The sequence below is a fragment of the Lepidochelys kempii genome, chromosome 5 (assembly GCF_965140285.1).
Source record: "Lepidochelys kempii isolate rLepKem1 chromosome 5, rLepKem1.hap1, whole genome shotgun sequence".
In the NCBI taxonomy this organism is placed as follows: Eukaryota; Metazoa; Chordata; order Testudines; family Cheloniidae; genus Lepidochelys; species Lepidochelys kempii.
Window position 1 is genome coordinate 131100588 of NC_136384.1, and position 25334 is coordinate 131125921.

At 41.9% G+C, this 25334-nt stretch overlaps 1 protein-coding gene across 12 annotated transcripts in view; it reads left to right on the top strand.

Moving 5' to 3' along the window:
• HOOK3 (hook microtubule tethering protein 3) overlaps positions 1–25334 on the top strand; it is a 143161-nt gene that overhangs the window by 83939 nt on the left and 33888 nt on the right. For all 12 annotated transcript variants that reach the window (XM_073345890.1, XM_073345889.1, XM_073345888.1 and 9 more), the window contains 3 exons: positions 8373–8513; positions 13604–13691; positions 21120–21154. In XM_073345890.1, coding sequence (XP_073201991.1) covers positions 8373–8513; positions 13604–13691; positions 21120–21154 — 264 coding nt within the window. The remainder of the gene's footprint in view (positions 1–8372; positions 8514–13603; positions 13692–21119; positions 21155–25334) is intronic.

Here is a 25334-nt window from a genome sequence, read left to right on the forward strand (position 1 = left end):
AGCATGAAAAAAATAGAATCATAGAATCATAGAATATCAGGGTTGGAAGGGACCCCTGAAGGTCATCTAGTCCAACCCCCTGCTCGAAGCAGGACCAATTCCCAGTTAAATCATCCCAGCCAGGGCTTTGTCAAGCCTGACCTTAAAAACCTCTAAGGAAGGAAATACTTCCCCCCACCCCACTCTCCTGCTGGTAATAGCTTATCTAAAGTGATCACTCTCCTTACAATGTGTATGATAATCAAGTTGGGCCATTTCCAGCACAAATCCAGGGTTAAACAAGAACGTCTGAGGAGGGGGAGGGGGTAAGAAAAAACAAGGGGAAATAGGTTACCTTGCATAATGACCCAGCCACTCCCAGTCTCCATTCAAGCCTAAGTTAATTGTATCCAATCCAACCAGAGAGATGGAAGTGTTTATGAACTCTTTTACGTAGAGACTGTCCAGTCTGAAGAAATAAAGAAAGAATAAATGGACACAAATCAGATGTCAAGAATTATAACATTCATAAACCAGTCGGAGAACACTTCAATCTCTCTGGTCATGCGATTACAGACATGAAAGTTGCGATATTACAACAAAAAAACTTCAAATCCAGACTCCAGCGAGAAACTGTTGAATTGGAATTCATTTGCAAATTGAATACAATTAACTTAGGCTTGAATGGAGACTGGGAGTGGCTGGGTCATTATGTAGGGTAACCTATTTCCCCTTGTTTTTTCTTACCCCCTCCCCCTCCTCAGATGTTCTTGTTAAACCCTGGATTTGTGCTGGAAATGGCCCACCTTGATTATCATACACATTGTAAGGAGAGTGGTCACTTTAGATAAGCTATTACCAGCAGGAGAGTGGGTTTGTGTGTGGGGGGGGGGTGAGAAAACCTGGATTTGTGCTGGAAATGGCCCAACTTGATTATCATACACATTGTAAGGAGAGTGATCACTTTAGATAAGCTATTACCAGCAGGAGAGTGGGGTGGGGGGAGGTATTTTTTTCATGCTTTTTGTGTATAAAAAGATCTTCTACACTTTCCACAGTATGCATCCAATGAAGTGAGCTGTAGCTCATGAAAGCTTATGCTCAAATAAATTGGTTAGTCTCTAAGGTGCCACAAGTACTCCTTTTTACTGTGTGTTTGTACAGCGCTTAGCACAGTGGGGCCCCATTATAGAATTAGAGGGTTACAAGGGACCACAAGGGTCATTTAGTCTAACCCTCTGCCAAGATGCAGGATTTGTTGTATCTAAAGCAGGATTTGTTGTGTCAAAATTCTTGGTTGGCCCTCAGTCATTACCATAATAAACATGATTTAATAATTAATAACAATGTAAAAAATGGGCTTCCAGGCAAAAGTGCCCCTCCTCTCTCATCTAATTTGCCCTGTAATGTTGCAGTATGCTAAGTACACAGGTCCTTCATTGCCACCTGGTGGGGATCCTGCAGTCATAAGAACAGCCATACTGGGTTAGATCTATGGTCCATCTAGCCCAACATCCGGTCTCTGTCAGTTGCCAGTGCCAGATGCTTCAGAGGAAATTAACAGAACAGGGCAATTTTGACTGATCCATCCCCTGTCATCCAGTCCCAACTTCTGGCAGTCAGACTTTTAGGGACACCCAGAGCATGGGGTTGTGTTCCTAACCATCTTAGCGGATAGCCATTGGTGCACCCACCCTCCATGAATTTTATCTAATTCTTTTTTGAACCCATTTATAATTTTGTCCTTCACAACATCCCATGACACCAAGTTCCACAGGTTGACCATATGTTAGGAAAAACTTTTTCACTAAGAGGGTGGTGAAACACTGGAATGCATTACCTAGGGAGGTGGTAGAATCTCCTTCCTTAGAGGTTTTTAAGGTCAGGCTTGACAAAGCCCTGGCTGGGATGATTTAACTGGGAATTGGTCCTGCTTCGAGCAGGGGGTTGGACTAGATGACCTTCAGGGGTCCCTTCCAACCCTGATATTCTATGATTCTATGTTATGTGAAGAAGTACTTTCTTTTGCTTGTTTTTAAACCTGTTGCCTATTAATTTCCATGGGTGACCCCCCCCCCCAGTTCTTGTGTTATGTGAGGGGGTATATAACACTCCCTTTTTCACTTTCTCCATGCCATTCGTGATTTTATAGGCCTCTCTCATATCCCCCTTTAGTTGTCTCTTTTCTAACCTGAACAGTCTGTCTTTTTAATCTCTCCTCAGATGGAAGCTGCTCCATACCCCTAATCATTTTGTTGCCCTTCTCTGTATCCTTTCCAATTCTAGTAGATCTTTTCTGAGATTTGAAACAACCAGAACTGCACACACGGTGTGGGCGTACCATGGATTTATATGATATTTTTTGTCTTATAATCTATCCCTTTGCTAATGGTTCCAAACATAGTTAGCTTTTTTGACTGCTGCTGCACATTGAGCGGATGTTTTCAGAAAACTATCCACAATGACTCAAAGATCTTTCTTCAGTGTTAACAGCTGCTTTAGACCCTATCATTTTGTAAGTATAGGTGGGATTATTTTTTCCAGTGTGCATTATTTTGCATTTATCAGTATTAAATTTCATCTGCCACTTGTTGCCTAATCGCCCAGTTTTGTGAGATTCCTTTGTAGTTAGCTTTGAATGTAACTATCTTTTTGTATTGTGCAAATTTTGCCACCTCACTGTTCACCCCATTTTCCAGATTATTTATAAATATGTTGAACAGCACTTGTCCCAGTACAGATCCTTGGGGGATCCCACTATTTACCTCTCCCCTTTTTGAAAACTGAGCAGTTATTCCTATTCTGTATTTCCTATCTTTTTACCAGTTTCTGATTCATTAGGGGACCTTCCCTCTTATCCCATGACCGCTTACTTTGCTTAAAAGTCTTCGGTGAGGGACCTTGTGAAAGGTTTTCTGAAAGTCCAAGTACACTGTATCACCTTTGTCCACATGCTTGTTGACTCCCACAAAGAATTCTAATAGATTGGTGAGGCATGATTTCCCTGTGCTGTGTTGACTCTTCCCCAACATATTGAGATTATCTGCATTTCTGATCATTTTGTTCTTTACTGTAATTTCAACCAGTTTTCCTGGTAACGATTTTAGATACTGACCTATAATTTCCAGGATCACCTCTGAAGCCTTTTTAAAAATAGGCATTACATTAGCTACCCTCCATCCATCTTCTATAGAAGCTGATTTAAGTGATAGAATACATACCACAATTTCACATTTTAGTTCCTTCAGAAATACCATTTTATCTTGGTGTTGTGTTTTACTGTTTAATTTATCAATTTCTTCCAAAACCACCTCTACTGATGCCTCAATTTGGGACAGTTCTTCAGATTTGTCATCTAAAAAGAATGGCTCAGGAATGGGGATCTCCCCCATATCCTCTGCAACGTAGACCAATGTGAAGAACTCATTTAACTTCTCCACAACGGCCTTGTGTTCCTTGAGTGCTCCTTTAGCATCTCAGTTGTCCAGTGGCCCCACTGATTCTTTGGCCAGCTTCATGCTTCTCATGTACTTATAAAACCTAACAGCAATTTTTTTTGTCTTTTGCTACTTGCTCTTCAAATTCTTTCTTGGCCTGCCTGCTTTACACTTACACTTAATGTGCCACAGTTTATGTTCCTTTCTATTTTCCTTACTAGTATTTGACTTCCAATGTTAAAGGTTGCCTTTTTGCCTCTAACCACCTCTTTTACTCTGCTGTTTAGCCATGGTGGCATTTTTTGGTCCTCTTACTGTCTTTATTAATTTGGGGTATACATTTAGTTGGAGCCTCTATTGTGGAGTTTTTATATAGTCCCCTTGCAGTTTGCAGGCATTTCTCCCTTGTGACTCTTCCTTTTAACCGTCTTCATTTTTGTGTAGTTCCCCTTTTTGATGTTAAATATTACTGTAGTGGGTTTTTCCAGCTGTTTTCCCCCTACAAGGATGTTAAATGTAATTACATTATGGTCACTATTACCAAGCTCTTCAGTTATGTTCACCTCTTGGACCAGACCCTGTGTTCCACTTAGGTCTAAATCAAGAATTGCTTCTCCCCTTGTGGGTTCCAGGACTAGCTGCTCCAAGAAGCAGTCATTTATGGTGTCAAGAAACTTTATCTCTGCATTCCATCCTGAGGTGACATGTACCCAGTCAATATGGGGATAGTTTGAAACCCCCATTATTATTGCATTTTCTGCCTTTGTAGCTTCTCTATCTCCCTGAGCATTCTACAGTCACCTTCACCATCCTGATCAGGGGGTTGGTAGTATATTCCTACTGCTATACTCGTGTTGTACTCTTACTAATGTGACTACATTCAAGTAGTCCTGTTTGAAGAGGACTACATTAATGCAAAGTAGGAGTCGTTTAGTTTGTACCCAAAGCATTCGCATGGGAGCAGTTACAGCACAGCATTTTGGTGTGCACTGCTGTCCACATCCCAGGACTCTAATTCTGCAAATGCTTACTGCCAGATATAGTGCTTACTATGGTGAATAGTGCTCCTGATGTGTAGGGGACCACACGCAAGAGTAAGTGCTTTTCCAGCAAGCAGTTGCAGGGCTAGGCCCTTAAGTTCCTTCAGTTCTGAATCACTTATTTCTTTATTGATTCAGAACTGTGAATAAAAAGGAGATTTTCATATAGAGGCTTGGGAAAAGCAGTACAAAATACCTTCAGTAACGGCTTCCTATGGTAAATAGGCAGCTACCATGTTTTAAAACCAGACAGAAAAGGTCTTGGGAAAGTGCCATTTAGCAGTGGTAGGCAATGGTAAGCATACATTCTGATCAGTATATTATACAGTCTGCACGTTATTATGATATAGTGAGAGTTCAACTATAATTTAGATAAAACCATGCTGTCAGTTCCAAGCTAAGTTTATCCTCTATTTTTAAAAAGAGCTTTCCCTTCTAATATTGTCAGAGATACATACTCTTGTGATGTACCTGCGTTTTCCATACTAATCCCAGAGCCCTCTGGAAAGCTTTGTTCTTTGGGGGCAATGCAGACTTCACCTTGAGCTATGAAAAGTTTGAGGTAGGGCTTTAGAAGGAGCCATGCCTACTGTTCACCTTTGGTTCCTTCCAGTCTCCAAGGCAGCAGATTAGAACTCCTTAACTTTTTCAGTCCTTTGATCATTTTCCTTTGTTATTTCTCCTTGGTCAAGAGTTAGTTTTTATTGTAAACAGTCAACTAAGCATAGTAATAGGTAGAGTTAGTGTCATAAATATAAAGGGAAGGGTAACCACCTTTCTGTATACAGAACTATAAAATCCTTCCTGACCAGAGGCAAAACCCTTTCACCTGTAAAGGGTTAAGAAGCTAAGATAACCTCGCTGGCACCTGACCAAAATGACCAATGAGGAGACAAGATACTTTCAGAGCTGGAGAGGGGGGAACAAAGGGTCTGTCTGTCTGTGATGCTTTTGCCGGGACCAGATCAGGAGTGCTCTTCAGAACTTCTGTTAAGTTAGTCAGTAATCTAGCTAGAAATGCGTTAGATTTCCTTTTGTTAAATGGCTGGTAAAATAGGTTGTGCTGAATGGAATGTATATTCCTGTTTTTGTGTCTTTTTGTAACTTAAGGTTTTGCCTAGAGGGATTCTCTGTTTTGAATCTGATTACCCTGTAAGGTATTTACCATCCTGATTTTACAGAGGTGATCCTTTTACTTTTTCTTCAATTAAAATTCTTCTTTTAAGAACTGGATTGCTTTTTCATTGTTCTTAAGATCCAAAGGTTTGGGTCTGTGTTCACCTATGCACATCGGTGAGGATTTTTATCAAGCCTTCCCCAGGAAAGGGGGTGTAGGGCTTGGGGGGATATTTTGGGGGAAGACATCTCCAAGTGGGCTCTTTCCCTGTTCTTGGTTTAACACGCTTGGTGGTGGCAGCATAGGGTTCAAGGACAAGGAAAAGTTTGTACCTTGAGGAAGTTTTTAACCTAAGCTGGTAAGAATAAGTGTAGGGGGTCTTTCATGCAGGTCCCCACATCTGTACCCTAGAGTTCAGAGTGGGGAAGGAACCTTGACAGTTTTTCTGTTTATAAGTATTTAGGGATTAAGTTGTTTCGGTTTTCTAGTCATCTCTCTCTCCTATCCTCAGTGTGATGGTCATTCTTCCATGGTGGCAGACCCAGGAAGAAAGATGAGCTTTAAGACCTAACCTTGCTGTAGAGACAGGAAACCTGTAATGGTATGTCTACGCATCTCCGTGCCAGCAAGCCTCCCAGCCCGGATTGACAGACTTGGCCTCATGCTGCCATACTAACAATAGCTGTGTAGACAATGCTTTGAGGATGCAGCTCAGGCTGGAGCTTGGGCTCTGATGTCCCCCCCCATCCCTAGGCTTCAGAGCCAAAGCTCTCGCCCAAGCTGCAATGTCTACACAATTACTTTTAGCGTGGTAGCACAAGCCCCAGTCTGTTGACCCAGGCTGGGAGACTCACTGTTGTGGGCTGTGTAGACATATCGTAACAGACCTTGATACTCAATGCTCAGTGAGGGGCGCTTGCCTCAGGATCCTCTGTCTGCTTGCAGTTTATTACTTGAGCCCATAACTACCTGGGTCTCCACTCTGGTTGATGCTGATGGAAAAAGATATAGCTTCTAGGGCAGAGTCTGAGCCATCCTTTATTTCAAGTCCCATCCTTGAGGCAAGTCAAAGTTCAACTCTGCGAGGGACTGGAATGTTTTGAAGAGTGACTTTGAGTTTGTTACTGAAAGCTTCTTCCTTGATATTGAGAGATCATGAGAAAAATCAGAAAAAGCAGCACCATCACTCCCTAGAGAACCACTCCTCCTCTATAAGATGTAGGGATAGTGGTTCCAGCAGGGATTGACAGCAAAGAGCTACCAGCTACCGAGGTAGGTTGTTAGAAGAAGGAAGGGATTCTAGGTAAACTGTTTCTTTAACAGTGAACTTCCAGGAGAAACACCACCTTTTAGATATCATAGCTCCTTTCAGTTCTTTCTTTCATTGGACTGTCATAAAAAGACATCTTATTTTAGAAATCAGAAATCCTGGTCTGACAGAATACAAGGGCAGTCCTCAACTTCCAGCCATGTGTTGCCAGAGTACACACTCCTTCTCTGGTGTATCCACCCCTTTGCCATTGGGAGCCTCCAGGAGCTAGTGTAGAAGAGAACGTGCCAGCTTTACACCATCCCTGACTTGTTCTTCACAAGGGGAATCCATAGCTGGCCAGAGCCATCGTCTTTCTGACCCATTTACATTCCAGAATGGGTCTTATGATTGACCCCTAAGCTGCTTGTGCCCCTTATACCATCCAGCAGAAATGGTGAGCTCCAGGTTTCAGTGGCTGACCTGTTTACCCCTGTGTTTTGAAAGGAGGATGTGGAGCAGCATCTTTGCCCAACATTTATCCCTGCCAAGGGAGGTTATGCTGCATACTTTATATCCTAAGATGACCCATGTTCACTATCTTAACAGAACAAAATTCTTCCTTAAATCCCCTAGACTATTTGTGGGTTAAATAAGAAGCAATTTCCTTTGTCAAAATGGGTTAAAACCTGCTTTAAAAGGTTGAATCGATGGATATTCTTGTCCCTGATAAAGACTCGTTGGCACTGCTGTATGGAGTTCAGCCTGTACCTTTTACACAGCTTTATTCACCTCATCATTCTAAAAATCCAGTTTGAGAGGGGAGTCCTGCAGTCATTTAGTCTTCTCCTCAAATCAGTTCTCTCGGGTTTACCACTTGTCAGTCTTCCAAGTGTGGGTATCTCAACTAACAGTACACAAAAGAAAAAAGCAAGTTATTCAACTATGCCTGGAATTTTTTCAGTAGATTTAGTACAGATCCACATCCCCATTTTCTATCCGCACTTCTTTTGAGTCTGTGTTGGATTCCAATGAAGTAGAAACAAATGAAGGTACATGGGGGTCCACATCTCTTTTTAAGCTTCGCCTGGAATATTTCATAGCTCAAGACAAAGTCCACTCGTTCCCCACTGATGCAGGCTTTGGTGCAATATATAGACACGTTCCATGAGCATGGATCTGTGTAATAAGGTACTCAAAGAATGCCAGCTATGGATGAGTAACTTTCTTTTGTGTGTATTATATTTCTTTAACATTTATTAGTGATATCATATAAGCTGACGAATACTGAATCAAATCCCAAGCAGTTGTCTTCTGAAAATGACTGAATCTCCATCTAAAACTTCAGGTTCCAAACAGAATAAGTAACCCTATCACATGTTACTGTTTTGGTGGTTCAAGTGAAGTAACAATTACTTCTATCAATTACTAACAATTACTCTAATCATCTCTAAAACTGGTAAAGAGAAAATTATATTCACACTTCCTGTGATTAGCTCCTTGTAGCGATCTATACGATTTGTATAGAAGTTTTTATTTTGTTTCTCCAGGGAGAAACTCATTCGTCTTCAGCATGAGAACAAGATGCTGAAGCTTAACCAAGAAGGTTCCGACAATGAAAAGATTGCCTTGTTGCAGAGCCTGCTAGATGATGCAAATCTACGGAAGAATGAACTGGAGACAGAGAACAGGTATGAAAATACATTCCTTTGTTCTAATGACTGTTTTTCTAAATATTCGTACACCTTTGTCTTGTGAAGTCTGTTGTCAGCATTACATTACCCAGGTCAAAGAATCTAGCCATTTTGTATCAAAAAGCAACTCAGTCCACACATGAGCATACCTAAACCTTTCCAGAATTTGGAGCCTCTATCACTTTTCTATTATAGGTGTAGCTTGGCAGAGCATTCAGGATATTGACAAATGCAAGGTCAGAACGGGCAGCCTGTATTGCTTCAGAATCCCCTTCTCTAGTACTGCCACAACAAAAGATGATCCTGCATCCTTGCTACTACCCTTCTTTTCCCCTCTTCATTTCCCACCCATTCTTCCATCTCCTCCTTCCATTTGTCTTTTCGTTCTTTTGAAGACATTACAAGTATCTCCAAAAGGAAAGACCGATAAATATTGTTGCCAGTTAGAATCTCGTTAGAGATTCTGTCAAGTTGATTTAAGTTTTGTAAAATAAAGATTTTGCACAAGTTTAGAGCAATAGAAATATTTTCATGAGTTTTGTTAATAATTCCAGTGAAATTATTAGAATTTGGACATTATCCTGCCATAGTTGCAGCTCAAACATTGCAATATATACTAGTATCATGGGCATGTCTTTTCCACCCTACCGTGAGGTTGTGCACTTGTCTTAAGTGTAGGTTATATGTGGGACCTCTTTTAATGGTCTGACCTTAAAGGTTGATGGAACACAGTGAGTTTCCTGGTAACTTTGTGGGCAAATACTGTTCTACCAACTGACCATGCTCTCGATGGTTTAGTAGGACATAGGACTTCATAATAATCTTTTGTCCTCAACTATCAATACAGCTGCTTCTAATGCTCTCTGTCCCAGTTTTGTCCTCAGTGGTCACCATGATTCATTGATGAAGCAAGAGGGGAGATGGCTAGAGTGCTGTTGGTTGGAGTCTGATGACAAGTCAAACTGATCCTGACATACAGATTTTTAACACTGTATGTTGTTGTTATATAGGAAGTAAAGAAGTGCTGTTCAGTCTCTGACAGTGGAACTGTTCTGAGCTGTTGATAGCTTGTTAAATGCTAGTGACCTCCAGTTAGCAAAACAGTCATGTTTTTCTCACTGTGGAGAATTTTCATGTTACTTTGAAGATAAAATCACTGGGATCCAGTCTTAGTTACTTCGGTGGAAACAGAATAATATCTCTAGTGGGCAAATGCTAGGTTTTCTTTGCTGCCTGAGTTTTAGCCCTTGTTCCTTTCTAAGGTTTTTGAAATGCTGGGCAGCTTTGAGTTACAGCCTATGAGATAGACCCATGTCCCTTCCCAGCTAGGGAGGGACAGTGGAGGGGAACTGGACTGAGTCCATTGTTGGTAGAGATCATCATTGTTTGCCTTTAGGGGACTATTGTTGAGGTCTCTGCTCAAGAAACCAGTCTTGATTATGACTACGTGCTAATGATTGACCAATGGGACATCTGCCTTTTTTTGAAGGGTCACTGAGAAGGTTGCAGCTCGGCAACTCTCACAGTTCCTGGAGTATTTGGATTTCCTTATATCTGGTCAGTCAGGCAGGCTTTAAATAATGAGGCATATATTGCATTTTGTTCACTCGTGAGTTACACCTCAAATCCCAAACTCAGAGGTCATAAATTTTCCTTCTGAAAACAAGCATTCAGTGAAATGGATATCAAAGTGGAATTGCTAGGTCGGGCCAGAGTATAGATTAGGCAGGTGATTCAAAAGTTGTGCCAAGAAACCTTTCACCAAACGGCTCCACACAGTTGGCTCAGATGCCAAGTTAGAAGAATCCTAAAGACTGAAGTTTTCTATATAGGTTATGACATTTTTCAGCAGTATCTTTCTTTACTTATATTTGGACATACTCATTTTTCATGAGGAATCTTGGATTTACACATTGGGAACCATGGTATTGATGCTAGTATTAAAGTCACTTGGTGGCTTCCCTGCCTCGTTGGCCTCCCAGTAGTCCTTGACCCAAAGCTATATGGTCCTGCTCCCTAACCTGTTCTCAGTTCTTCTCTGCCTCAGTATGTCCTATAAAGGACTCTGAAGAAAAGGGATTAGTGCAGGTCTGCAGAGGTGGTAATACAGTTAGAGAGGTCCATTTACAGGTAACTAAAAATTTCTCCTTAATGAACTACCTCTGCAGACCTCCTCTGTTGGTAGAAGGGAGTATTGATTAGCCGGTAGTATTACACTCCAGCAGGAGGCCTTAGGAGTAATTCTGAGTAAAGACTGTAGAACTAACTGCCCTTTCAAACAGCAATCTGATCAAGTCCTAGAATTGAGAGGGTGGTGCTTTATAAATGTATAAATTATACCTTGACTTTAGCAAAGCTTTTAATACGGTAAGTTAAAGAAGTATTGATTGGACAAATGGACTAATTGCGGGGGAGGGATAGCTCAGTGGTTTGAGCATTGGCCTGCTAAACCCGGGGTTCTGAGTTCAATCCTTGAAGGGGCCATTTAGGGATCTGGGGCAAAAATTGGGGATTGGTCCTGCTTTGAGCAGGGGCTTGGACTAGATGACCTCCTGAGGTCCCTTCCAACCCTGATATTGTATGACTATAAGGTAGATAGAAAGCTGGCTAGATCGTCAAGTTCAACGGGTAGCGATCAACTGCTCGATGTCTAGTTGGCAGCTGGTATCAAGCAGAGTGCCCCAGGAGTCGGTCCTGGGGCTGGTTTTGTTCAATATCTTCATTAATGATCTGGATGATGGGATGGATTGCACCCTCAGCAAGTTTGCGGATGACACTAAGATGCTGGGGAGAGGTAGATGTGCTGAATGGTAGGGATAGGGTCCAGAGTGACCTAGACAAATGAGAGGATTGGGCCAAAAGAAATCTGATGAGGTTCAACAAGGACAACAGAGTCCTGCACTTAGGATGGAAGTTCAACAGAATCCTGCACTTAGGATGGAAGAATCCTATGCACTGCTACAAGCTGGGACCGACTGGCTAAGCAGCAGTTCTGCAGAAAACGTCCTGGGAATTACAGTGGACAAGAAACTGGATACGAGTCCAGCACCATGCCCTGGTTGCCAAGAAGGCTAACAGCATATTGGGCTGCATTAGTAGGAGCATTGCCAGCAGATTGAGGGAATAATTATTCCCCTCTGTTCGGGACTGGTGGGGCTGCATCTGGAGTTTTGCATCCAGTTTTGGGCCCCGCACTACAGAAAGAATGTGGACAAATTGGAGAGAGTCCAGCGGAGGGCAACAAAAATGATTAGGGGGCTAGAGCATGTGACTTATGAGGAGAGGCTGAGGGAACTGGGGTTATTTAGTCTGCAGAAGAGAAGAGTGAGGGGGGATTTGATAGCAGCCTTCAACTACCTGAAGGGGGGGTTCCAAAGAGGATGGAGCCTGGTGGTTCTCAGAGGTGGCAGATGACAGAATAAGGAGCAATGGTCTGAAGTTGCAATGTGGGAGGTCTAGGCTGGCTTTTAGGAGAAAACTATTTCAATAGGAGGGTGGTGAAGCACTGGAATGGGTTACCTAGTGAGGTGGTAGAATCTCCATCCTTAGAGGTTTTTAAGGCCCAGCTTGACAAAGCCCTGGCTGGGATAATTTAGTTGGTGTTGGTCCTGCTTTGAGCAGGGGATTGGACTAGATGACCTCCTGAGGTCTCTTCCACCCTAATTGTCTATGACTAGGGCTTGATTCCCCCTGCACAGCCTGACAGATCTCATCTATAGATACATCTCGGACCAAGTCAGCAGAAGCAGCCATGCTCCATGTGGAACATGTCTTTAGACCTTCAGGAACTGGAACTCCAGTCTGATGATAGCAGAGCTAGTTCCATTTGAAGAGTCTCTGTGTAGAAAATGCTCTACCTAAGGATTCATTCCTATAAGCTACAAAAAGTTGGTAGGATACGGGTAATGGTTTAGTTTTGTCCAAAAGAAGACCTCTTTTGATATATAAGTTATGCAGTCATGGCTCACCCACAGGGCTTCGCAGTATTTTACAGAAAAAACAACTGTTTTAGTTACTCTGTTTTTTTTAAACTATTACTCATAATCATGAGTTAACCTGAAGTTACCAAATATACTGCATAATTGTTAAATGGTAGAACTATTTTAATCTTCTAGGTCATTTTTTTTAAAAGGAGAAAGACATAATAAGCTTAAAATGACATTTTTTAAATTTATTCTTTTTGAGTGATAGGAAAGAGCAGGCAAGTCATCACTGTGTGGGTTCATAAGAGAAAAAGCTGCATCTTTGACCCACTAATAATGAGTGTTACAGCTTCCCATGATGTCCAACTGGAAAGAAAGTCATATGAGGCATATCCATACCTGAAGTGTTCATGGACAGAGATGCTCCTGGACAGTGGTTCTCAGCCAGGGATACACGTACCTCTGGGGGTACGCAGAAGTCTTCCAGGGGGTACTCAACTCATCTAGATCAGTGTTTCTCAACTTCGGGGTTGCGGGATGGGTTAGGGGGTGGCAAGCAAGACAGTTGCTTGGAGCCCCATGTAACAGGGGCAGCAGTTGGGGGGGGAGGGGCAAAGCTCACTTAAATGCTTCAGCCCCAGGTGGTTGGACTAGGGCTTCAAATAAGGTTCACAAGAGAAAAAGAGGCTCAAGTATAACACACCAATTGATGTATTTTATAATTATATGGTAAAAATGAGAAAGTAAGCAATTTTTCAGTAATAGTGTGCTGTGACACGTTTGTACGTTTGTCTGATTTTTGTAAGCAAGTAGCTTTTAAGTGAGGTGAAACTTGGGGTACGCAAGACAAATTAGACTCCTTACAGGGATACAGTAGTCTGGAAAGGTTGAGAACCACTGCTGTAGGAAACAGCAGAAGAGTTTGGCCATAATCTCTCTAAAGGCTGTTGCAGACTTTGAATAAATTAATGTGTCTTTGCATCTCTTGTGTAAGTGGGCCAGTACTGGTGGGCACAAAATGTGTGTCTCAGACTTTTGAATGTATGAAACTGTCAGTATATTTAAAATTAAATTCTCTGAAAAATAAGCTCTAAAAGAGAGACAAAAATCACAGACACAATTATTCACTCCCTTTGAAAAGTAAAATTTGTATCCGTTTTCTAGGCTGGTAAATCAGAGACTTCTGGAGGTGCAGTCACAGGTTGAAGAATTGCAGAAATCTTTGCAGGAGCAAGGTTCAAAAGCTGAAGATGTAAGTAGAAGTGCACATCATACCTATATTCAAGTACCCACAGTTATCCTAACTTGCCCCTTATGTGATACCAGCTACATATTAAATTATGACGAAATAGTCCAGATGCAAATTTCTGGCAGCTTTTCATGTTCCCAAGTTTAGATTTCAGCAACATGGCCTAAAATTAAACTATACCTACTTCTTGTAAAACGAGACTCTTGTCTAAAACAAATTACCATGTGTAGAAAAGAAGTGAAGTTCATTCCCTGTCTTGTCATCTTCAGTGTCCCTGTTCCTTTGGTAAATTCAACATTAATTTCAAATTCTGTTTGTACTCTGTAGATTAGTGAGATTTAGAAAATCAAGGCCACACTATGTAAATTCACCACTCTCAGTACCATTTAGTAAAATATACTGTGGTTTTTGTTTGTGTTATTTTCCTGAAGCAAAGTCCTTCCTTACCAAAGAAAACCCAGGAATTGCTGTTATAAATGTACCTGCATAGTGCAAATTAAGGTTGAGATTTTACACGTGCCAGCGCCAAGAAATTCAAACCATCAGCCCTCTTACGAATACAGTATTGTCCCTTCATGCATGCCTTGATAAACCTGACTGCCTTTTTAATGCAGTGTGGGGCAAAGGTACAGTTGCTGTGGAGGCATAGCTTAAAATTCTCCACTGAGAATTGTTTGTGCAGATCCTGCTTTTGAGAGCACATGTTTTAAAACCCACAAGCTCCAGAGCTCTCAAGAAAGCAGTAACCTTTGGGGTTGTGTGTATGCTCTCTTGCATATCCAAATGTATATTACTTTCTAACCCATAGGCGCAAGTCTTCAAGCTGTTGCTTTCTTCTTCGCTGTTACTGTTTAAAAGCAGACTTAGGGCAGGTCTACACCACGGGGCTAAGTCGACCTAAGTTATGCAACTCCAGCTACGTACCTTAGGTCGACTTACTACGGCGTCTACACTGGCGTACCGGAGTCGACAGGAGAACAATTGGCAGTTGATTTAGTGGGTCTTCACTAGACCCGCTGTATCGACCCTACTGTGGATCGATCGCCACAGCGTCGATCCACGGTAAGTGGAGATAGGCCCTTAGTATGTAGCTGCTTATTTTGTTTTGAATTTCTTATTTTAATTTAATCTAGTGTTTACCAGTGTAAACTACACCAAAATAAACCATACTTACCTATAATTAGTTATAGGTTTTATATATACAATTTTTAAAAAAAAAATAAGTAGTGTAGATAATTTATTTTGAAGGTAGGTCTATGCCATTCTATTGTTCGAAGACCTACTCTGTGCCCTCAGTTACATGGATCAAAGACCCAGTTTTTCTTGGTGGGCCTGGAAAATTGGAAGATCAGTATTGTAATCCATCTGGAAATGTGGGATGTTTTTTAGTTGTTGTTGAAAGTTTAAGTAGTTCCATTTCCTGTCCCATAAAGCAGTAGTAAAAATATTGTTTATTTCTGAAGTCAGGCACTTCTGCAAATCCAAGTACATGTGCTCCTAACATGTGATCTGCATGGAGACAGAAATAGTTCATTTTGAGGGTGCGGGGCAAAGACAGAATTACGTGGGAATTTTTTTCCTTTGTTTCTTTATACAGGTAAGAAATCACTGGCAAAGCAGTTTTCTTTTCCTAATTTCTTTTGAGGTAGAGATAAATTAGTTATTAAATGTTGTTGTTATTTTAAAATCCACCTCCTGAATATTTTTTCCAGAGTTTCTTTTATGATAATTGTGTGCAGCTGTTTAAAACTACAAATGCTTTTTGTGTAATGACAGTAGGATAAAGCTGACTTCTAATTGCCTTTGAGTATTTGTCATAAACGAATAAACTGTTTCCCACATGGGAGAAAAAGGCAAAACAGCTGGTGGGAGTTTGCTGGCGGCTGTAGGGAAATTTCTCCTAAAGTGAATGAAGGTTTTGAGCAGGGCCAATGGCAAACAATTGTGAAACTTTGGGAAAATTAAGATGATGTCAATTATTTTTAAATGGAGAAAAATAATTTTTTCCTCCTATCCAGTATAGTAGATTCATAGATACTAAGGTCTGAAGGGACCATTATGATCATCTAGTCTGACCTTCTGCACAATGCAGGCCACAGAATCTCACCCACCCACTCCTGTGAAAAACCTCACCTATCTCTGAGCTATTGAAGTCCTCAAATCATGGTTTAAAGATTTCAAGGAGCAGAGAATCCTCCAGCAAGTGACCCGTGCCCCATGCTACAGAGGAAGGCGAAAAACCTCCAGGGCCTCTTCCAATCTGCCCTGGAGGAAAATTCCTTCCCGACCCCAAATATACCTCAGCTAAATCCTGAGTATATGGGCAAGATTCACCAGCCAGACACTACAGAAAATTCTTTCCTGGGTAACCCAGATCCCACCCCATCTAACATCCCATCACAGGCCATTAGGCCTATTTACCATGAATATTTAAAGATCAATTAATTACCAAAACCATGTTATCCCATCATACCATCTCCTCCATAAACTTATCCAGTTTAATCTTAAAGCCAGATAGATCTTTTGCCCCCACTCCATCCCTTGGAAGGCTATTCCAAAACTTCACTCCTCTGATGGTTAGAAACCTTCATCTAATTTCAAGTCTAAACTTCCCAATAACCAGGTTATATCCATTTGTTCTTGTGTCCACATTGGTACTGAGCTTAAATAATTCCTCTCCCTCTCCGGTATTTATCCCTCTGATATAGTTATAGAGAGCAATCATATCTCCCCTCAACCTTCTTTTAGTTAGGCTAAACAAGCCAAGCTCCTTGAGTCTCCTTTCATAAGACAAGTTTTCCATTCCTGGGATCATCCTCGTAGCCCTTCTCTGTACCTGTTTCAGTTTGAATTCATCCTTCTTAAACATGGGAGACCAGAACTGCACACAGTATTCCAGGTGAGGTCTCACCAGTGCCTTGTGTAACGGTACTAAAACCTCCTTATCCCTACTGGAAATACCTCTCCTGATGCATCCCAAGACTGTAGTCGTAAGGGTTACTTGTAACAACAATAGGTACAACATTTTGAGACAGAAATGTGTTTTTCAACTTGGCTATGGCCTTTAAAAGGGTTTGCTATACATTTTTGTAGCACATCACTTCTTTACTTAGTTATTTAACTCAAATATATTTGTTACTGTCCCTGAAAATCTTTCTATAGTGCTGTAGGTATGTGCAGCAACCTCAAATGGGTAAAATGTGCCATATAAATATCAGCTTGACTACAGAGCAATACAGAACTCATGCATAGGGTGCATAATGCATCCTTTTGCCTAATCTGCCATCACTGATAAGTTATAACTCAGTTCTCACCTTTGCACCTCTTCTTTTTAGTGTTTATATTGTATCCATCCCAGTGAGATTACATGTCCTTTAGAGTAGGAACCTATCTCAGTTGTGTTTCTAATGCACAATTCACATCTTTGGCGTTGCACAAGTAATAAAAATAAAAGCAAATGCATGCAGGCAAAATCAACTCCGTTAAACAGCCACTTGTGGTCTCTACATAACTGATCAGAGCACTAAGTGGGACACCCAGATTTGAATCTTGGTTTAGTCTTCTACTCCCAAGACCTGAAGGAGACTGGGCACTACTAATGCCTTGATCCTTCCTCTTTGAAGTCAATGGGAATAATTGAGTCCTAAGTGTCCAGGGATAAAATACCTTGTGACTATTCCACATCTCCTTTACCAGGTGATATATACAACAGTTTGTAACAGTTGTTTAAAGGAGCCATATGCCTGTCTTCCATTACATTTGGTACAGAGACAGCAAAAGTAAAAGGAAAAATTCCAAGGATGAAGGGACCAAAAACCACACAGGGTTGGATTCTTAGTTGGTGTAAATTGCTGTAATGCCATTGAAGTTGGATTTTCACCAGTTTGTACCACTTGAGCGTCTGGTCCATAACCTTTTGCCAGAATATGAAGTATATCAAGGAAGTCCCACTCGGAAATAATCAGAGCCTGTCCTCAGAAACAGGGAGGAGAGTGAGTGTAAAAACAGTGTTTTAAAATGCTTAGACCAGCTGAGAGTTTTTCTTGGATTGCACTTAAATGGTCCATACTTGGCTGTGTAGTTAATCCCCTGTTGAGGGGAATTTGGAGGTAGAGCAGTGACTTCATCATTGTACCTTTGCTGGTTATTATTATTTGAATTACAGTAGTGCCTAGTAGCACCGGTCAAGGCCCAGGACCCCATTATACCAGGCACTGTACAAGCAGAACAAAAAGGTGGACTCTTCCCCCAAAGAGCTTACGTTGTTTGGCTTGTATATAATGATGATCAGTGTGAATTGAAAATAGTAATGCAGATTAATTTGACGTGAGATGTTCTGCTCAAAGTCACTCTCCCCAAAATAAATATTTTTCTACATCATGGCCCACAGGTCATAGAATCATAGAATATCAGGGTTGGAAGGGACCCCAGAAGGTCATCTAGTCCAACCCCCTGCTCGAAGCAGGACCAATTCCCAGTTAAATCATCCCAGCCAGGGCTTTGTCAAGCCTGACCTTAAAAACCTCTAAGGAAGGAGATTCTACCACCTCCCTAGGTAACGCATTCCAGTGTTTCACCACCCTCATAGTGAAAAAGTTTTTCCTAATATCCAATCTAAACCTCCCCCACTGCAACTTGAGACCATTACTCCTCGTTCTGTCATCTGCTACCATTGAGAACAGTCTAGAACCATCCTCTCTGGAACCACCTCTCAGGTAGTTGAAAGCAGCTATCAAATCCCCCCTCATTCTTCTCTTCTGCAGACTAAACAATCCCAGTTCCCTCAGCCTCTCCTCATAAGTCATGTGTTCCAGACCCCTAATCATTTTTGTTGCCCTTCGCTGGACTCTCTCCAATTTATCCACATCCTTCTTGTAGTGTGGGGCCCAAAACTGGACACAGTACTCCAGGTGAGGCCTCACCAGTGTCGAATAGAGGGGAACGATCACGTCCCTCGATCTGCTCGCTATGCCCCTACTTATACATCCCAAAATGCCATTGGCCTTCTTGGCAACAAGGGCACACTGCTGACTCATATCCAGCTTCTCGTCCACTGTCACCCCTAGGTCCTTTTCCGTAGAACTGCTGCCTAGCCATTCGGCCCCTAGTCTGTAGTGGTGCATTGGATTCTTCCGTCCTAAGTGCAGGACCCTGCACTTATCCTTATTGAACCTCATCAGATTTCTTTTGGCCCAATCCTCCAATTTGTCTAGGTCCTTCTGTATCCTATCCCTCCCCTCCAGCGTATCTACCACTCCTCCCAGTTTAGTATCATCCGCAAATTTGCTGAGAGTGCAATCTACACCATCCTCCAGATCATTTATGAAGATATTGAACAAAACCAGCCCCAGGACCGACCCCTGGGGCACTCCACTTGACACCGGCTGCCAACTAGACATGGAGCCATTGATCATTACCCGTTGAGCCCGACAATCTAGCCAGCTTTCTACCCACCTTATAGTGCATTCATCCAGCCCATGCTTCCTTAACTTGCTGACAAGAATACTGTAGGAGACCATGTCAAAAGCTTTTCTAAAGTCAAGAAACAATACATCCACTGCTTTCCCTTCATCCACAGAACCAGTAATCTCATCATAGAAGGCGATTAGATTAGTCAGGCATGACCTTCCCTTGGTGAATCCATGCTGGCTGTTCCTGATCACTTTCCTCTCATGGAAGTGCTTCAGGATTGATTCTTTGAGGACTTGCTCCATGATTTTTCCAGGGACTGAGGTGAGGCTGACTGGCCTGTAGTTCCCAGGATCCTCCTTCTTCCCTTTTTTAAAGATTGGCACTACATTAGCCTTTTTCCAGTCATCCGGGACTTCCCCCGTTCGCCACGAGTTTTCAAAGATAATGGCCAATGGCTCTGCAATCACAGCTGCCAATTCCTTCAGCACTCTCGGATGCAACTCGTCCGGCCCCATGGACTTGTGCACGTCCAGCTTTTCTAAATAGTCCCTAACCACCTCTATCTCCACAGAGGGCTGGCCATCTCTTCCCCATTTTGTGATGCCCAGCGCAGCAGTCTGGGAGCTGACCTTGTTAGTGAAGACAAGGTCCATCCAACAGACTACATATTGTTTGACTGTTTTGTCACTAACATGGGCACGCCTTCAAAATGACTCTTAAAAACAGCAACTACTATCCTATGAAACTCTAGTTTGAGTATGCTGGTTCACATATTTGCTTCTTTACTACTTTTATATTGTTTGTTTTTAGTGTGGAGGCGGAAAAGCATTCATCGGGTACGTCTGGCCTGCAAATAAAAACCCACAGCAGGCCTGTGACAGCTGACTCAGGCTCGCAGCGCCCGGACTATGGGGCTGTTTCATTGCAGTGTAGACTTCCAGGCACAGTTGCAGCTGGGATGGGATAGCCCCGGGTGTCTAACTGCTGTGTAGACATACCCACACGCTTGAACGCTGTATAGATAATTTGTGCTAGCTTTCTAAAAGTCCCCAGAAAATGAGACAGGATAATGAAACGATTAAGGACAGAGAGGAAGGGAAAATGTGCATATATTCACCCCACCCATAAATAGTTTTAACTTTTTCTGTTCATGAGTTACTAAATAGTTTCTTCTCTTGGCTGCTGTTTTTGCTTCATACTAATATGTTCTCTCTGTCTCTTGGCATGGGTTTCTGCTCAAGGCTATTGTGAGTATGGCTTTCTGTTTCATTAACACTATTATGTTTTTAGGCATTTATGGTTTTGATAAAAAATGAGATGCTTAAATATGTAAAGTTACATTTTGTCACAAATGAAAAATTATTTTGAAGCTTTTTTTAAAAAAAATGTTTATCCAGCTGTGACTTAACCACAAGGTACAGCTTAGGACACCACAGGTGTAAGGTATTTGTGCATCTGTAGTCAAACAGTAAAGACATGAGAACAAAGAACAGGGGAAAAAAATGTAAAGAAAAAAGTTGAGGCTGAACTCCTGTCCCTACTGAAGTCAGTGGTGAAACTTCCATTGATTTTGGTGGAACCAGGGTTTTAGACCGATTTATTTTAAAAGTGATGTTTCTTTAATGCTTTAGTAGTGCAACTCTTCAGGAAAGCTTGCTGCGCTGTCTTTTAGTTTCAGATAAAGAAGTTTGTATTACCCTGCAAACATACCAGAGCATGGAGAAAAGAAAACAAATGAAACAGAATTTTTTTTTTAATAAATTGATCTATTCAGTATTGCTCCAATTTCAGAGAAATGGTTGTAAAGCATCCTAACTTCCATGTGATCATATAACTGTCAAGGGAAGGATAATTACTACAGTACCATAGAGAACTGCTGTAAATGTTTGCTATAAACAGAATGAAATGAAAATATGGCAGCTTTGGTATAAATATAAAATTATGTTTTTCACCATAACTGATATAATCTAAATTTCCACAATTTTTTAAATAATTAACACACTTAACTTTCTATTTTAGTCAATTCTTCTGAAAAAGAAGCTCGAAGAACATCTGTAAGTAATAAAACTTTCCTGTATTGTTTTTGTATTATGAAATAAAAATACTGACTTTCTGTACATTGGAGAATGCTTAGCCAGTAGCAATAGCAGGAAGGTAGCCACTCATTAATGATCTGGAAGATATGTAAGCAACAGAAGTGTAGACAGTCAAATATACCTAAGGAAGCCATTATTCAAGTATTATTTACATCTTGTAGAGAAAGACTTTGCCAAAGAAAAATAATTAAGGAAGAATAATCATTTTATGGTGTTAGAAAATTTGATTAAAAATTTTGTAAAGCTTAAATCAAGAGGAATAGTTCATGGTGTCCTGAAGAAAGCACTTTAATATAAACAGTATTTACTTGTCCATTTTTAAGTATACGTTATAGCAGTGGTTCTCAACCATGGGTATGCAGAGGTCTTCCAAGGGGTTCATCAACTCATCTAGTTATTTGTCTAGTTTTACAACAGACAACATAAAAAGAACTAGCAAAGTCAGTACAAACTAAGATTTCATACAGACAATGACTTGTTTATACTGCTCTATGTACTATACACTGAAATGTAAGTACAATATATATATTCCAATTGATTTATTTTATAATTATATGGTAAAAATGAGAAAGTCAGCTATTTTACTGTGACACTTTTGTATTTTTATGTCTGATTTTGTAACCTTTAAGTGAGGTGAAACTTAGGGGCACACAAGACAAATCAGACTCCTGAAAGGGGTACGGTAGTCTGGAAAGGTTCAGAGCCACTGCATTATAAAAGATAATAAAAAATAAGGTAGGTGAGGTAATAGCTTTTATTGGACCAACTTGTGTTAGTGGAAGGTACAAGCTTTTGAGCACAGTTCTCTTCTTTATGTCTGGGGAAAGAAGAAGAGTGTCCGGGCTAAATACAGGCTGGGACAGATTAAGCAGAAGGGGTAATGCATTTGGAAGTAGTCACTTTAAATGAAGTAGGCAGCTGGGGGTCAGATTGTTATTCATAAAGGGTTTGAAGTGGGCAGTTAAGGGTAACAGGCAGAGTGCTGTGTTATAAATTGCTGTAATGAGTCATAAACCAATGTTCATGTAAGATCATGGTTTTTGGTGTCTAGCAGAATTATAAATTTTAATTTCCAGGCTCGCCTTTTGAAGGTGGTGTGCTGGTTGCCTTTGATCTATCTAGAGATCATGCAGGAAACCCAAAATAACCATCAAAAAACCTGATGACAGACATCCAACACAAAAACAGAAAGTGGAACCAACTACGTCAGCTCCACGACCAACAGAACACCACCTCTCGGAGAAACTAAGACACTATTACCCATCACAGGACAAAAAGCAATGGGCTTAAATTGCAGGAAGGGAGGTTTAGGTTGGATGTTAGGAAAAACTTCCTAACTGTCAGGGTGGTTAAGCACTGGAATAAATTGCCTAGGGAGGACAAATCTCCATCATTGGAGATTTTAAAGAGCAGGTTAGACAAATACCTGTGAGGAGTGGTCTAGATAATACTTAGTCCTGCCATGAGTGCAGGGAACTGGACCTCTTGAGGTCATAGAATCATAGAATATCAGGGTTGGAAGGGACCTCAGGAGGTCATCTAGTCCAACCCCCTGCTCAAAGCAGGACCAATCCCCAATTTTTCCCCCAGATCCCTAAATGGACCCCTCAAGGATTGAACTGACAACCCTGGGATTAGCAGGCCAATGCTCAAACCACTGAGCTATCCCTCCTCCGTCCCATGGTCCCTTCCAGTCCTATGATTCTGTTGTATGGGGACACCACATGACACCCCAACATCATCAACCTATCAAGACTACTCCTAAACAGAACTGAAGTATCTGTACTCTGCAAGGTACTGATCTTCTGTCCCACCACAGAACCTGATACTCTACTAACATGTGGAGAACTAGAAGAATTCTTCCACCGACTCCACCTCAAGGAATTTTTTCACAACAAGGACATCGCCCACTGCCCCACTAACAGTCATAAGAAAAAAGAATAATCTGACTGAACACTCTCCCCCTGCCCCCTGGATGAAACCACACACTGGATCATTACATTGATTACTTCAGGAAAAAAACAGACTCTGAAATCCTCAACAAGCATTATAACCACCACAGTCTCTACCGCCAAGAGGATAGTTATACAGTCCCTGAAATCAGCCACCAGATCAAACCTTCAGACAAAGCAGGTGCTGTCGTAGTTCTTAATTGTAATGATGGCATCAACACAGACAACTCTCTGACACAACCTATCATAGAATATCAGGGTTGGAAGGGACCTCAGGAGGTCATCTAGTCCAGCCCCCTGCTCAAAGCAGTACCGATCCCCAATTAAATCATCCCAGCCAGGGCTTTGTCAAGCCTGACCTTAAAAACTTCTAAGGAAGGTGATTCCAGCACCTCCTAAGGTAACGCATTCCAGTGTTTCACCACCCTCCTAGTGAAAAAGTTTTTCCTAATATCCAACCTAAATCTCCCCCACTGCAACTTGAGACAATTACTCTTTGTTCTGTCATCTGCTACCACTGAGAACAGTCTAGATCCATCCTCTTTGGAACCCCCTTTCAGGTAGTTGAAAGCAGCTATCAAATTCCCCCTCATTCTTCTCTTCTGTAGACTAAACATCCCCAGTTCCCTCAGCCTCTCCTCATAACTCATGTGTTCCAGTCCCCTAACCATTTTTGTTGCCCTTCGCTGGACTCTCTCCAATTTATCCACATCCTTCTTGTAGTGTGGGGCCCAAAACTGGACACAGTACTCCAGATGAGGCCTCACCAGTGTCGAATAGAGGGGAACGATCACGTCCCTCGATCTGCTCGCTATGCCCCTACTTATACATCCCAAAATGCCATTGGCCTTCTTGGCAACAAGGGCACACTGTTGACTCATATCCAGCTTCTCGTCCACTGTAACCCCTAGGTCCTTTTCTGCAGAACTCCTGCCTAGCCATTTGGTCGCTAGTCTGTAGTGGTGCATTGGATTCTTCTGTCCTAAGTGAAGGACTCTGCACTTGTTCTTGTTGAACCTCATCAGATTTCTTTTGGCCCAATCCTCCAATTTGTCTAGGTCCCTCTGTATCCTATCCCTACCCTCCAGCGTATCTACCTCTCCTCCCAGTTTAGTGTCATCTGCAAACTTGCTGAGGGTGCAATCCACACCATCCTCCAGATCATTAGTGCAGGTATTGAACAAAACCAGCCCCAGGACTGACCCTTGGGGCACTCCATTTGACACCGGCTGCCAACTAGACATGGAGACATTGATCAATACCAGTTGAGCCCAACAATCTAGCCAGCTTTCTATCCACCTTATAGTCCATTCATCCAGCCCATACTTCTTTAACTTGCTGGCAAGAATACTGTGGGAGACAGTGTCAAAAGCTTTGCTAAAGTCAAGGAACAACACGTCCACTGCTTTCCCTTCATCCACAGAACCAGCAATCTCGTCATAGAAGGCGATTAGATTAGTCAGGCATGACCTTCCCTTGGTGAATCCATGCTGGCTGTTCCTGATCACTTTTCTCTCATGTAAGTGTTTCAGGATTGATTCCTTGAGGACGTGCTCCATGATTTTTCCGGGGACTGAGGTGAGGCTGACTGGCCTGTAGTTCCCAGGATCCTCCTCCTTCCCTTTTTTAAAGATGGGCACTACGTTAGCCTTTTTCCAGTCGTCCGGGACCTCCCCCGATCGCCATGAGTTTTCAAAGATAATGGCCAAAGACTCTGCAATCACATCCACCAACTCCTTTAGCACTCTCGGATGCAACGCATCCGGCCCCATGGACTTGTGCACGTCCAGCTTTTCTAAATAGTCCCGAACCACTTCTTTCTCCACAGAGGGCTGGTCACCTCCTCCCCATGCTGTGCTGCCCAGTGCAGTAGTCTGGGAGCTGAAAGAAGACCACACATCACAATTCACCCAGGAGTTTAAAGATACCATCAAATCCTTTCCCAAGCAACTCGAAGGAAAACTCTACAACATCATCCACCACGAACCACCCCCAGGGACCTTCTGCGTGCTTCCAAAGATACACAAACAAGGGAACCCAATTAGACCCATCGTATCTGGCCATGGCAATCTTATGGAAAGAATATCAGGACTCAGAAACCTTCCTTAAACCACTCACCACACAAAGGGCTAGCTTCCTCCAAGATACTAACAACATCCTCCAGACTGTGTTCCCTCTAATTTTTC